Here is a 15045-nt window from a genome sequence, read left to right as displayed (position 1 = left end):
ACTACAAGGCTACATGACGGAATGAAATAAACCCGCAGTCTCAGAAGATACTTCCCCTACAAAGTATTTGTTTGTCTGCAACCAATTGAGGCTTCCCTATCTCTGTAATGACATCCTCGACCGGCAGTCGGAGAGATTACCCACAACAGTGATCTCTTTATTACTTCATAATGGCTGTTTATTTAGTTTACTGCTGCAGTTACATGCCAGCACGGAGATTTTCACAGCTGGACAAACTCACCGTACTCGGAGCGAAGGTGGTCCGGAATGCGAGGCTCGTAACCTTCCTTCTCTGGGACTTCTTCAAAATCGTCATCCTCTTCTTCACTGTCTGCCACCTGAGGGGGATATTAAAAAATGAAGGGCGTTAAAACCAAATTCTGCCTTTTTTTTTTTTTTTAGGACAAACCAAGTAAATGCAGAACCCATATGTAAACACAATTAGACCGAGTACCATCAGAGGCAGGCAAGGTAGCAAAATTGAAAAAAGTAGGATTATTATGGTCTTCATCATAATTACTGAAACCAAACTTATTATGGCGTACAATAGGGTCAGTATAGATTCAGCTTTTAGTAAGGTTCTCTTAGTGGTGACTGTAGGCAACCAGAATATTCCCATAACTTTTATCTAATTAGATGTGCAATTGCTCATCTTCTAACTACTAGAAATAAGACCTCCATCCCTGACAATCAGACAACCTGTATCCTCTGCTAATGCTATAAAAGGGGTGATAACATAAGGAAAGGTTCCAGAGTTCCCAACCTCACTCATTGGAGGATGTGGTTACTGAATTCCCAACTCCACCCACTGAGGTCATTGGAGGATGCGGTTCCTGGGTTCCCAACACACAACCCCTGGGGACATTGAAGAATGTTGTTCCTGAGTTCACTGGAGGATGTGGTTCCTGAGTTCCCAACCCCACCTCCTGGGGTCATTGGAGAATGTGGTTCCTATGTTCCCAATCCCACCCCCTGAGGTCACTGAAGAATGTGGTTCCTGAGTTTCCAACCTCACCCTGAGGTCACTGGAGGATTTGGTTCCTGAGTTTCCAACCTCACCCTGAGGTCATTGGAGGATTTGGTTCCCGAGTTCCCAACCCCACCCCCTGAGGTCATTGGAGGATGTAGCTTCTGAGTTCCCAACCCCACCCCCTGAGGTCATTGGATGATGTGGTTCCTGAGTTCCCAACCCCACCCCCTGAGGTCATTGGATGATGTGGTTCCTGAGTTCCCAAACCCACCCCCTGAGGTCATTGGATGATGTGGTTCCCGAGTTCCCAACCCCACCCCCTGGGGTCATTGGAGGATGTGTTTCCTGAGTTCCTAACCTCACCCTGAGGTCATTGGATGATGTGGTTCCTGAGTTCCCCACCCCACCCTCTGAGGTCATTGGAGGATTTGGTTCCTGAGTTCCCAACCCCAACCTCTGAGGTCATTGGATGATGTGGGTCCAGAGTTTCCAACCCCACCCCCTGGGGTCATTGGAGGATGTGGTTCCTGAATTCCCAACCCCACCCCCTGATGTCATAGGAGGATGTCCCGGGGGAAGAGGGGAAGAAAAAAAAAAAAAAAAAAAAAAAACTAACAGTCCGATCGGTAAGAGGTGATAACATGAAAAATGTTTGTCTTTCAGTAAAAGCAGTTCAAATGGAAGAAAATACAGTAACAGGCTATGATTGGTAAGAGGGATGATATCATGAAAAAAAAAAAGGATCCTGTACACCCCGAGGAAACAAGAAACGCTGCAGAAGAGAGATCACAGTAACAAGCTATGATAAGTAAAAAGGGTTGTACAAGAGAAGACAGTAACATGCTATGATTGGTAAGAGGGATGATAATATGAAGACTGTATCCCATACACACACCTCCCCAAACCACCACATAAAAAGCAATACAGCGAAGAGATCACAATACCAGGCTGTTAGGTAAAAAAAAAGGTGATAACATGAAAAAAGTTCCCCCATCCATCTGGGGTCAGTGACGGATGTACAAGAAGAGAAGACAATAACATGCTGTGATTGGTATGAGGGATGATAACAAGAAGAAAGGATCCTGCATCTACAAGGTGGCAGGGCAGAGTTCATAATATTTGGCTAAGATAGGTAAAAAAAAAAAAAAAAAAAGGTTAGTGGAGAATGTACAAGAAGAAGAAAAGACTGTTACAGGCTATGATTGATAAGTGGGCTGATAACATGAAGAAAAGTTCCTGCACAGATAGATGCAATAGAAATAAAAACATTGCTTGCGCCATCAGATGTCTGTTTACAGTCATGAATTTGCTACACAAGTCAACGAATATTTAAAATAATACATGAAAAAGAGAAAACACAAAGTAGTAATAGCCCTGTACTGAGTAGGTCGGCATAAAAAAAAATAAATTGTATTTTGGATCATAACTAAGAATATTTTCTGACAAAACAAATCCAATATGGAGTAACCACCCAGTACCCAGTCACCCGCCAGGCTCACTTCACCTTACAAACACAGAATATCCCAAGACTCAAAGATTCCTACCCATCCACGGACGGTGAAATTGTGTCATTATTGCAAAATTTCCTGCAGTTCCCTTTGTTCCAAAACTCTGACCCTTTGAGGTCTGGACTCCACAAGATCTTTGAAGGAGTCCTGTGCTATCTGCACCAAGACATTAGAGCAGAGCCGTTAAATCTAGTCAAGTCATCATCTTGACCTCTTTAAAATATTCCTTAAAAGGGAATCTATCAGCAGGTTTTGGCTACATAATCCGAAAGCAGCCAGTTATAGGGGCAGAGACCCAGATTCCAGCGATGTGTCACTTAAGCCTCCGTCTCACATAGCGAGATCGCTGTTGCGTCACCGATTTTGTGACGCAACAGCGATCTCGCTACGTGTGACACATAGCGGCGATCTAGCCTCTGCTGCGATCTCGCTGATCGTGCTCGAATGTCCTGGGCCAATTTTTGATCGCTGGTGTCCCGCTGGCCAGCATGCATCGCTGTGTTTAACAGGGACAACGATGAACGATCTCAATACTACAGGTCTGAGACAGGGTCCCAGCAACGGTCGTATAGTTCCGCATTGTTGCTGCGTCGCTGTTGAGATCTGACTGTCTGACATCTCACCAGCGACCTCGTAGCGACGCACCAGCGATCCCTACCAGGTCGCATCGTTGTCGGGATCGCTGGTGCGTCGCCAAGTGTGACGGTACCCTTACTGGGCTGTGTGTTGCCGTTTCAAGAATATCAGTGTTTTAACAGCAGGAGATCATCAGTAGGACTAGGTGCCTCTTGGTCCAACCACATATCCCCAACCACTTATTAGCAGCTTTCTGTCAATACACAGTGTACACAGAAAGCAGTCAATCACTGGTGTGGATGGGGGTTATACAGAGCGAAAGCTGCCAATCAGTGGTGTGGGGAGTGTTGTACAGAGAAAGCTGCCAATCAGTAGTGTAGGTGGGGTTACATAGGGCTCAGCATTCAGAGCACTGCTAAAATGCAGCAGAGAAAACAAAATGACAGCATGCAGCCAATCAAGTGACACACAAGGAAAGACTAGAAGCAATGGGATGAAACTGAATGGGAGGAGACACAGATTAGATATTAGAAAAAACTTTTTGACAGTTAGAGTGATCAAAGAGTGGAACAGGCTGCCACGAGAAGTGGTGAGTTCTCCTTCAATGGAAGTCTTCAAACAGAGGCTGGACAGACATCTGACTGGGATGATTTAGCGAATCCTGCTTTGAGCAGGGGGTTGGACCAGATGGCCCAGGAGGTCCCTTCCAACTCTACGATTCTATGATTCTATGATACATCACTGGAATCACGCTCTTTGCCTCTACATCAAGCTGCTCTCGGTTTTCATAGCAAAAACCTGCTGACAGATTCCTTTTAAATAATTTATGGACAGTTTTTACAGCTTGGCATGCACATTACCCTCTAGAAAGAGGACCCTGCCATTAGGAAATATTGCTGCTGTAAAGCAGTGTGCTGGCTTTGGTATATCCACATGAAAGCCAGGTCACAAAGCATTGCCCCCACCCATCAAACTGCCTCCACTGGCTTGTGTATCGGTACGTCATCCACTGACGATTATTAAGGACCTTGGTTTTACATTGAACAGAACATCAATATCTCACAGACCACTTGCATTCTTGGCTAGAAAGAGGGTGTAGGTGTGAAAAAAAAAAAAGGGTGAGCCTCCACTATGCAGCACTGCATCGCCACTGCAATATCACACCTGCAGAGGGAGCCACTCAGATACCCCACAGTGCCCATGCTACCAGCCAAACACTCCAAGGCACCAACAGCAAGTGAACAGTCCTGAATAACTCACCTTTCCGTATGGTTTTAGGCAACAAAAATAAAGAAAAAAAACTTGTAACCCTTGATGTTAATGCTTTATGGCAGCTATTTTTTGCAGGCATGCCGCCTCAGTTTGGTGGTATGACCCAGATCCCTGCAGGATGGCTCCTGTTGGATGCAGCGGTCGTCACTTTTTCATTACTTATTGAGAACACATGCACCTTCCTCCATGAGACTGTAGGGATCCACTTGAAGAGGTCACCATGACAGAGCAGTGGACTTAATACTTTTTGATCCAAAAATGTATTAAGATTAATGATCTCCTTGGATCAAAATCGTCCATTTATTTGCTCTTATTTTATTCTCGCTCCTCCTCTGAGTTTTTCTTTTTTAAAATCCGCCATACGGACGAATCTTTTTATGTAAAGCTTTATCAATAGGCTCCTCTGGGGCGTGTCTTCAAGCCGCATTACCATGTGAGCCACGCCCCCTTGCTATTATAGGCTATAAAACATAGCACTTAATAAAAAGGTCCGTATCCCAGGATCCGTATGGCGGATTTTAAAAAATAAAAAAACGGAATACACAGGGGAATAGCGGGAATAAAATAAGAGCAAAAGCTGGTCAATTGTCACATTTGCTGTTAAATATGTATAATTAGCATTAGTATGGAAAACATTGCGCCTCTTGGAATATTCCCATCTCCTGTCTGCCGCTACAATACCCCTCTGAGTCCTGTCTAATGTACGGGTGGGGGGCCAATCTTCACGCTGGAGAATCTGTGTACTGATAACAAGAACATTCTTTCCCCTTAGTCCCTCTCTTCTCCCATAACCCGCCGACATAATCAGATGCAAATTCATTTTGTTTAGGTACGATGCATGAGCGCTGCATTTAGACACTATGGGTCCCATCCATCACGGGAAACTGTAATTTTTGTTATCAGTCTAACACTAATCAAAAGGGAAACCCTGCCACTATCGCTGACCTGTGAAACGTCCCAATTATACTCCTGGAAATGACAGGAGCACTTAACTTCCTCGCTGAATAAATGACGACGATCAATCAACTCTGAATAACAATGAGCTGCGGAGCTGAAAATTATTTTTTGTATAGAATCTCCCCGGGAATTTATGAAAGGTGAAAAGCAACCCAAGGTTTTAGGGGGCATTACCGCTTTCACTGACAGCCGCGCATATCAAACACTAAACACAATTTATGGCTTTTAATTTCCTTAAAAAGGTAGATGCGAGTTTGGCTCTACAAGGCATAACATATACTGCCAAGCCTTTACAGGTGGAACGTTATCCTTATTCCATGCACTTTTCAGGTTTAGGACTTTTTTAAATATATAAGTAGCACCTTGACGCTGACCTCTGACGCACGCATAAGACCTTAAAATCCTACTAGTTCCATTACATAAGCCCTAGTCATAAAAAAGGTGTCAACCAAAAGTAATTCCTTTTCATTAGGATTTTCCTAAAAACTACTGTGATCACTAGTGATCGATAAGAAATCAACAAGTGTTACATTTCCACACAGCACTCACATAGGAGAAGTGAGGAATTGCACATTCTCACTGAAAAGAATGAGCTGTCAACTTGGGGTTATTCCAAACTTTTTTTTTTTTTTTTAAAGCTTTTCTTTTCTCTGATAAATGAGGGTCCATTTAGTTCTAAAATGGACTTTGTCTTTAGAACCATAAACACAGCAGTTCCAGTCAGACAATCTTACACCGCTACAGATATTTTTGTACACAGGGGGAAATATTTTAGAATTACTGCTATAGTAAAGAAACTATGATAAAGTTTACCATTTTTCGGAACTAAAAATGTGATTTAAGCAATAGCCGCCACCTCACCCTGTCCCTCCTGCTGACATTGGCCCTGGTAGGCTATTTGACTGGCCCAATATTTGCACTGCATATAGCATGCACTGCAGCTCCTCTTTTTTTGGGGGGGATCCCACAATCAAGAGTTAGAATATTAAAAGGGGTTGCCTCCTTTCAGAAAAGCTTTTCATATAAGCTCCAAAAATAAACTGCGCTTCATTCACCCTCCACATGTCCGAAGCAGAGTCTCCCGGTGTCTGCAGCCAATTGGTGAGCTCAACTGACGTGGAAGGCAAAACATAATAATAATAAATTTTATTTTTATAGCGCCGACATATTCCGCAGCACTTTACATTTCAGAGGGGATTTGTACAGACAATAGACATTACAGCATAACAATAATCACATACAGTAGATTATAACACATACCAAGAGGAATGAGGGCCCTGCTCGCAAGCTTACAGTCTATGAGGAAAGAGGTAGACACGAAAGGTGGGTGGTAACAGTTGCCCTGATTGTATGGACCAGCCATAATGTTAAGTGTGTAACAGTACAGACACAGAGGGCTAATGGATGCATAAAGCATGTGGGAACATGATGCTGGGAACCAGGTTATGGTAAAATTTTTGGCTCTGCCACACAGGGATAGGTTAGGTTAATGTGTTGAGGCGATAGGCCAGTCTGAATAAATGCGTTTTCAGGACACGCTTAAAATTGTGGGGACTAATCGTATTGACCTGGGAAGTGCATTCCAAAGAATTGGCGCGGCACGTGTAAAGTCTTGGACACGGGAGTGGGAGGTTCTGACTATTGAGGATACTAACCTCAGGTCATCAGCAGAACGGAGGGCGCGGGTAGGGTGGTATACTGAAACAAGGGAGGAGATGTAGGGTGGTGCTGAGCCATGGAGGGCTTTGTGGGTGAGGGTAATAAGTTTATACTGAATTCTGGAGTGGATGGGTAGCCAGTGTAATGACTGGCACAAGGTAGAGGCATCGGTGTAACGATTGGTGAGGAATATGATCCTGGCTGCAGCATTCAAGACAGATTGGAGAGGGGAGAGTTTTGTAAGAGGGAGACCGATTAGAAGAGAGTTACAATAGTCGAGACGAGAATGAATAAGAGAAACAGTAAGAGTTTTTGCAGAGTCAAAAGTAAGAAAAGGTCGAATTCTAGAAATGTTTTTGAGGTGCAGATGACAAGAGCGAGCCAGTGATCGAATGTGGGGGGCAAAGGAAAGCTCGGAATCAAGTATGACCCCAAGACAGCGGGCATGTTGCTGGGGAGTAATAGTGGAACCACAGACAGAAATGGCAATGTCGGGTGTAGGTACATTAGTAGCGGGAGGAAACATAATCAAAGCCGCTGAGCTCACCGATTGGCTACAGTGCTGTCGACAGGACATCAGTGCTGCAAACAACAGACACCAGGGTCTCAGCAGCTCTGAGCCTGGGAAGGGTGAGCAAGGCTCTTTTTTTTAAAAAAAGGTGACAACTCCTCTAATAAAACTGCTAAACATATCGATTTTTCCTTTACTAAAAAAAAACCCTAAATAGTCTGATAGATCTGATGTAATCAGCCCTAAAGGAACCAAATAAAGTGATGTAAACTAATTATAGGGGAGGAGGTACGGCCAGAAGCCATCAGATATTATCCTCGGTGTCCACCCATTAAATATATTTGCCAATTAATCTGTTTTGCTACCTCAATTATTTCTCCGTCCGCTTTTTACGCCTTTTGCCTGAAATAAATAAGTGAAGGGAGCGGAAGACGTCCTCAGATACGCGGACTCTAAACTTCATTTGTCTTTCAGCGAGCTTGATGGCTGTGCATTTAAAAACCCATTCTGTCTTATAAAGTAAAAATTAAATGTACTCAGCTGTGATGGCGCCCATCGCCTCTGCTATTTATATGCTAATACTCTCTGGTGGAAGGCCTGCAAATTATTCTGCCATGACAATATCTCATGTGCATCTACTCAGCCAGGAGATGGGAGGTCTACCAGAAGATATCACGGCTCTGCTCACCTACGGGCCGGCTCCGCTCACCTACTGCCCGGCCACGGGCCGGCTCCGCTCACCTACTGCCCGGCCACGGGCCGGCTCCGCTCACCTACTGCCCGGCCACGGGCCGGCTCCGCTCACCTACTGCCCGGCCACGGGCCGGCTCCGCTCACCTACTGCCCGGCCACGGGCCGGCTCCGCTCACCTACTGCCCGGCCACGGGCCGGCTCCGCTCACCTACTGCCCGGCCACGGGCCGGCTCCGCTCACCTACTGCCCGGCCACGGGCCGGCTCCGCTCACCTACTGCCCGGCCACGGGCCGGCTCCGCTCACCTACTGCCCGGCCACGGGCCGGCTCCGCTCACCTACTGCCCGGCCACGGGCCGGCTCCGCTCACCTACTGCCCGGCCACGGGCCGGCTCCGCTCACCTACTGCCCGGCCACGGGCCGGCTCCGCTCACCTACTGCCCGGCCACGGGCCGGCTCCGCTAACCTACTGCCCGGCCACAGGCCGGCTCTGCTCAACTACTACATCACGGCCAGCTCTGCTCAACTGCTGCACAGCCGGTTCTGCTCAACTGCTGCACAGCCAACATACCATACAATAGGATGTTTTTAGATATAAATTTAAATATATATTGTAGGTGACAAATTAATTTTACATAAAAATACATAAAATAAAGTAAAGATAAAATTCTGACATGTAATAAAATATATAATAACTGTAATAAGAATACAAGATGCTGTCAACCGGCTCCTTTTAAAACATAGCTAAAACCCGTGATAAGATATGTCTAAATATATATGTATGTATTAGACACACATTTATATAAGCAATATATTACATATATTATACACACATACATACACACACAGGTATATTACACATATACACACATTACCTTTTAAATTACCAAAGAGTTGTGTAAGTAAATATATATATCATATTTCTGTATATATACAGATACACACTTCATATATTTGTCTGTATATACACACACACACACACACACACACACACACACACGTGTATATATACACATACATAAATTCAAAATAAAGATGTGTCCAAGATATACATGATATATACACACACACACACACACACATATATATACATACACACACAGACCATATACACACTCAGAGAGGTGTATATCTATATACACAAAAAAAAAAAAAAAAAAAATCACAAAATAAGAAACACTCAATTTTTTTTTTTTTTTTAAACAGTTCAAATGTAATATTTACAATGAAAAAAAACAATGATAGATGAAAAAAACATTTACGGCAACTTTATTTTTTTTGTATAGACCGTTTTGCTTGTGGGATAAAAGGATATGGAGAATCTCTGTGCTCCCGTCACTAAAAAAAAAATCAGTACAATATAAAAATGGTGAAAAAAAAAAAGAAGAAAAGATGACACCTATACTAGTTGACATAAAGAGGCAGTTAAATGGCAATGGGGAAGAGGACAAAAAAAAAAAAACACGTAGTGTTTATCGGGGCCCTTAAGTGGACATTCATTCTCATTACTCCGGTATACTCTGGCGCAGTTTTGTTTTCATCTGAATTATCTTTATTTACAGGGCAATGAATTTCATGGCCAATTTCACTGAATTTGATATGGCGCCCAACTGCATTAGCACTACAAGTACGGGGGGGCCAGAAAAAAAAAATCTATCAGATACCGAGATGCTAATTTCTCTCTGGGGACAAAAACGAAAAAAAAAACCCACAACCCTTTGTTTTCACTCCTTAAAAGGATTTCTGATTGCTTTATAGCGCAGCGCATCACAGGGCTGTAATCAAATGCAAAGGGAAGGCCTCGTGGAATATACAAGCAACTTTACTAATTATATATATTATACATATACACACACACACACACACACATTTTTTTAATTGTTATAAATAAAAAAAATCTGGGGGGAAAAAGATAAATTTTGTTAGAAGTGTAAAATGTACTCAGACTATATACAACTAGCTATGAACCCGTTCTACGCCCGGGTGGCGGGCATTTTTATTGGTATATGGTCTCCTATCCTGGTGTGTATGGCACCCCTCATCCCTATCCTGCTATGCATGGTCCTCTCACCCCCCTATCCTGGTATGTATGGTCCCCTCACCCCCCAATCCTGGTATGCATGGTCCTCTCACCCCCCAATCCTGGTATGCATGGTCCTCTCACCTCCCCCCTATCCTGGTATGCATGGTCCTCTCACCTCCCCCCCTATCCTGGTATGCATGGTACCCTCACCGCCCCCCCTATCCTGGTATGCATGGTCCTCTCACCCCCCAATCCTGGTATGCATGGTCCCCTCACCCCCCCCCCATCCTGGTATGCATGGTCCCCTCACCCCCCCTATCCTGGTATGCATAGTTCCCTCACCCCCCCCCATCCTGGTATGCATAGTTCCCTCAACCCCCCCCCCCATCCTGGTATGCATAGTTCCTTCACCCCCCCCATCCTGGTATGCATAGTCCCCTCATACCCCCCCCATCCTGGTATGCATAGTCCCCTCATACCCCCCCCCATCCTGGTATGCATAGTCCCCTCACACCCCCCCCCCTATCCTGGTATGCATAGTCCCCTCATCCCCCCCCCTATCCTGGTATGCATAGTCCCCTCACCCCCCCTCCTAATCCTGGTATGCATAGTCCCCTCATCCCCCCCCCTATCCTGGTATGCATGGTCCTCTCACCCCCCAATCCTGGTATGCATGGTCCCCTCGCCCCCCCCCCCCCCTAATCCTGGTATGCATGGTCCCCTCACCCCCCAATCCTGGTATGCATGGTCCTCTCACCCCCCAATCCTGGTATGCATGGTCCCCTCACCCCCCCCCTAATCCTGGTATGCATGGTGCCCTCACCCCCCCCTTTCCTGGTATGCATGGTCCCCTCACCCCCCCCTAATCCTGGTATGCATGGTCCCCTCACCCCCCCCCTTTCCTGGTATGCATGGTCCCCTCACCCCCCAATCCTGGTATGCATGGTCCCCTCACCCCCCCAATCCTGGTATGCATGGTCCCCTCACCCCCCCCATCCTGGTATGCATGGTCCCCTCACCCCCCCCCCTAATCCTGGTATGCATGGTCCCCTCACCCCCCCCCTAATCCTGGTATGCATGGTCCCCTCACCCCCCCCCCCTAATCCTGGTATGCATGGTCCCCTCACCCCCCCCCCCAATCCTGGTATGCATGGTCCCCTCACCCCCCAATCCTGGTATGCATGGTCCCCTCACCCCCCAATCCTGGTATGCATGGTCCCCTCACCCCCCCATCCAGGTATGCATGGTCCCCTCGCCCCCCCCCCCTAATCCTGGTATGCATGGTCCCCTCACCCCCCCCCCCCCTAATCCTGGTATGCATGGTCCTCTCGCCCCCCCTATCCTGCTATGCATGGTCCTCTCACCTCCCCTATCCTGCTATGCATGGTCCTCTCACCTCCCCTATCCTTGTATGCATCGTCCCCTCACCGCCCAATCCTGGTATGCATGGTCCCCTCACCGCCCAATCCTGGTATGCATGGTCCTCTCACCCCCCCCTATCCTGGTATGCATGGTCCTCTCACCCCCCCTATCCTGGTATGCATGGTCCCCTCTCACCCCCCCTATCCTGGTATGCATGGTCCTCTCACCCCCCCTTATCCTGGTATTCATGGTCCCCCTCACCCCTATTAAACTACACACATACAAAAATAAATAAATACATACTCACCCTTCTTCCGTGCTCCAGCGCTGCCTGTCACGTTCTGCTGGAGGCCGGGGGAGGAGTCTGGCGCCGGAGTACGCGCATGCCCATAGCACTGTCCGGCACCATATTGCTGAAGACACACTGCAAATGTGTCTTTAGTAAAATGGCGCCGGATCGCACTATGCGCATGGGTGATTCCGACCGCACGCCTGCCCCGGTCTCCGGCCGAAAAGAAGCGGCGCGGCAACGCTCCTCCCGGTCGGGTAAGTATGTACGTATGGCGCCGGACATAGCGGTATGCAGTGTGTATGTGTACCGCCATCTCCGACGCCATACACACTCCTCACTGCGCTGCCTCATTCTGTCTGGAGCCAGACTGCGCAGGCGCATCGCGCAGTCTATAAAGGCTTTGGACAGAGTGATGCTTGGCCGGTTATATTATAGATTGCATATTATTTCAGATTTGGATTTGATAGTTTTTTTTTTTTTTGTTGGGGCATTGTCGGTCTTGATCGATCGCTAAAACATACAGACAGGAAGTGTTGTCGTAGGAACTTAGGAAGAGAAGAGCGGCGTGCATCGATTTCTTGACTTTGCAAAGATATAAGGTCTTCGATGCGGTTATAGATACTTTTATTTATGAGCTTAGCACGTGCTGATTGACACACGCCAATTGGGGGGGGAGATTATGAAGTCCTCATCAATGAAAGGTGACAAACACAATCCCCCGATCTGTCACCCTGTAAGTGACGCACTTTACCCATTTATCTGGCCGAGAGAAATTGTGCGTGCAAGGTGCGCCCTCTAGTGGTCACCACACAAAATGAGCTCTAGAGACAGAAATACTCCGGGATGGAGGGGCCACTTAGATGGGACAAGTAGCATGTGAAGGGGCCCGTTACATTACCCTGCGTGGCGAGAGAGTGCCACGTAGATGGGACAAGTGGCATGTGAAGGGGCCCGTTACATTACCCTGCGTGGCAATGCACCTTTGCATTTTGTTTTTATGCCTTAGTGTTCAGTGGCTTCGTTCTAAGAATCACAAATTGGCTTTTGCCTCCCTGATTTCATTCATACACACCTTTTTTTTTTTTGGTTACGCGTGACACACTAAAAGGAGTTTACCTCCATTCCCCTAAGAGCATGTGACCAAGCTTTGGCACTAAAAAAAAACAAAAGAACAAAAAAGGAACACAATCCTTAAAGGGGTTGTCCTAAGGATTGGTGATAAATATCATTAGCCAAGAAAATCCTTTTCTTTCACCCTATTTTGTCTCATATTACAATCTTCTGTGCCTCAGCCAGGTCTCGCTGCTGCTCATCACTGTGCTGACTGCAGCAGGAGCCTCTCCCCTATCTGAATTTAAAAAAAAAAAAAGACGCAGAAGGCGTGGGACAGATAGCGGTCGGACGAAAGATCGGACAAAGCATCGCTCAGCCGACAGCCGCTGTGTATGGAGAGGGGGAGAAAAGGCAAGAAGTCGACGGCGCGTAAAAAAAAACAAAAAAGTCCTGCAGACTGAAGCGGTGTGTATAAGATTATCTCCTGTGTACTGTTCGCAATCAGTCCTCACTTTATAGCACTTTTAATCCAGCATAAAATTTCTCAAAAGCAGAGAATCATTTAACTCTGTCCAATATGCCGCCTGTATAGAGAGTAAAAATGGATTTGTCTATTAAAGGGTTCATGAAATAATACAGAGGGATAAAATAGACGCACAGGTGACACATGGGTGACAATATGGTTGAAAAATGTTCATTTTTTTCCCCAGATGTAAAACAGACGGTTCATGGGAGACACTTTAGTCAAAATGCCATGAGCGGCAATCTCCCTCTCCCCCCCAGCGGCGTAATCCCGGGTGCCAACGTGTCACCCTGGCAGTCGGGATGGGGGTAGGGGGACTGTGCTAGGTCATCCCTATGAAGGCCCTTGTTGAAGCCATCTGGGCACACCCATGAAGTTCACCGCCACGCTGCGTCTCTTAGATAGTCATTCTTACTATATCGTACTGAAGTACTGCGATCTATAGAACAAGGGATCATACGACTCAGGTTCCAGTCTCCTTGCGGGACGGGAAATAAGTGTGCAGCGCCCCCCAGAGTCAGAATTTCTCTGGGGACTCAGCTACTGGGATCATGATTCGGGTCGGTTTTGACCGACCCCAATGTTGCGAACGCCGTTATTAGCGAAATAACGGTGACCGCAAAAAAAAAAAAATTAAATCAGATTTCCCATTTAATTTCTCTCTCCTCTGATGTAATCGCAGAGGAGAGAGAAATGGAGTCCTCCGATACCTCCGGGGTCCCTGGACCCTCCTGCTTCCCCCCGTTATGTCCCCCGGCTGGCAGTTTCTTCCGGGAAGAACATGGCAGGGGCATCAAAGTGATCAAAATAGAAAAAAGTAGTAAATCCAACCCCCCCCTTTATCACCCCCTTAGTTAGGGAAAAATAATGAACTAAAGAAAATAGCTGATATGAACGTTGATGGAACAGGTGGTAGGGACACTGGTTAAGAAGTAATATAAATCATGGATGGAAACTAAATATTCCATAACGGTTTGGGATTAAGAAGATGCACGAAAAGAAAAAGAAAAACACAACCATTTCCTGCATGTCTGGGAAAAGGGAGGGTAGGGGGGAGTTTGTGTGTTTATTCTGTATTTTGACCTTGTAATGTGATAATCAAAAACTGAAATTAAGAATCTGTAAGGTAAGAAAATACTTTTGAATGTACATTTCCATATGTAAAAAAAAAAAAAAAAAAAAAAAAAAAATCAATAAAAATTGTTTAAAATAAAAAAAAAAAAAATAAAAAAAAAGGTATTTATATCCATTTTTCTATTAGGGTTGGGCTACAGCTAGGGTTGTGGTTATGGTTGGGGTAAGGGGTGTGTTGGTTAGGTTTGTGGTTAGGCGTGTGTTTAGGGTTATGGTTGGGATTAGGGGTGTGATGGGGTTAGGTTTGTGGTTAGGGTTGGGATTAGGGGTGTGTTTAGGGTTATGGTTGGGATTAGGGGTGTGTTGGGGTTAGGGGTGTGTTGGGGGTTTCCACTGTTTAGGTACATCAGGGGGTCTCCAAACACGTCATGGCGCCACCATTGATTGCAACCAATTTGCATTCAAAAAGTCAAACTGTGCTCCCTCCCTCCTAAGCCCTGCCACGTGCCAAAACAGTGGCTCTCGCCCACATACTGGGTATGGGCGTGCTCAGGAGAAATTGCACAACAAATTT

The 15045-nt window shown here is 46.1% G+C and overlaps 1 protein-coding gene across 3 annotated transcripts in view; it reads right to left on the bottom strand.

Moving 5' to 3' along the window:
* The window catches only part of UVSSA (UV stimulated scaffold protein A), a 109461-nt gene that overhangs the window by 53225 nt on the left and 41191 nt on the right, over positions 1–15045 (bottom strand). For all 3 annotated transcript variants that reach the window (XM_073574417.1, XM_073574419.1, XM_073574418.1), the window contains one exon: positions 242–338. In XM_073574417.1, coding sequence (XP_073430518.1) covers positions 242–338 — 97 coding nt within the window. The remainder of the gene's footprint in view (positions 1–241; positions 339–15045) is intronic.

This window comes from Dendrobates tinctorius, unplaced genomic scaffold, assembly GCF_039654945.1.
Source record: "Dendrobates tinctorius isolate UK_male_01 unplaced genomic scaffold, ASM3965494v1 ptg000039l, whole genome shotgun sequence".
Lineage (NCBI taxonomy): Eukaryota > Metazoa > Chordata > Amphibia > Anura > Dendrobatidae > Dendrobates > Dendrobates tinctorius.
The sequence above is the reverse complement of the archived record's forward strand: the minus strand, read 5'-3'. Positions and strand labels throughout refer to the sequence as shown.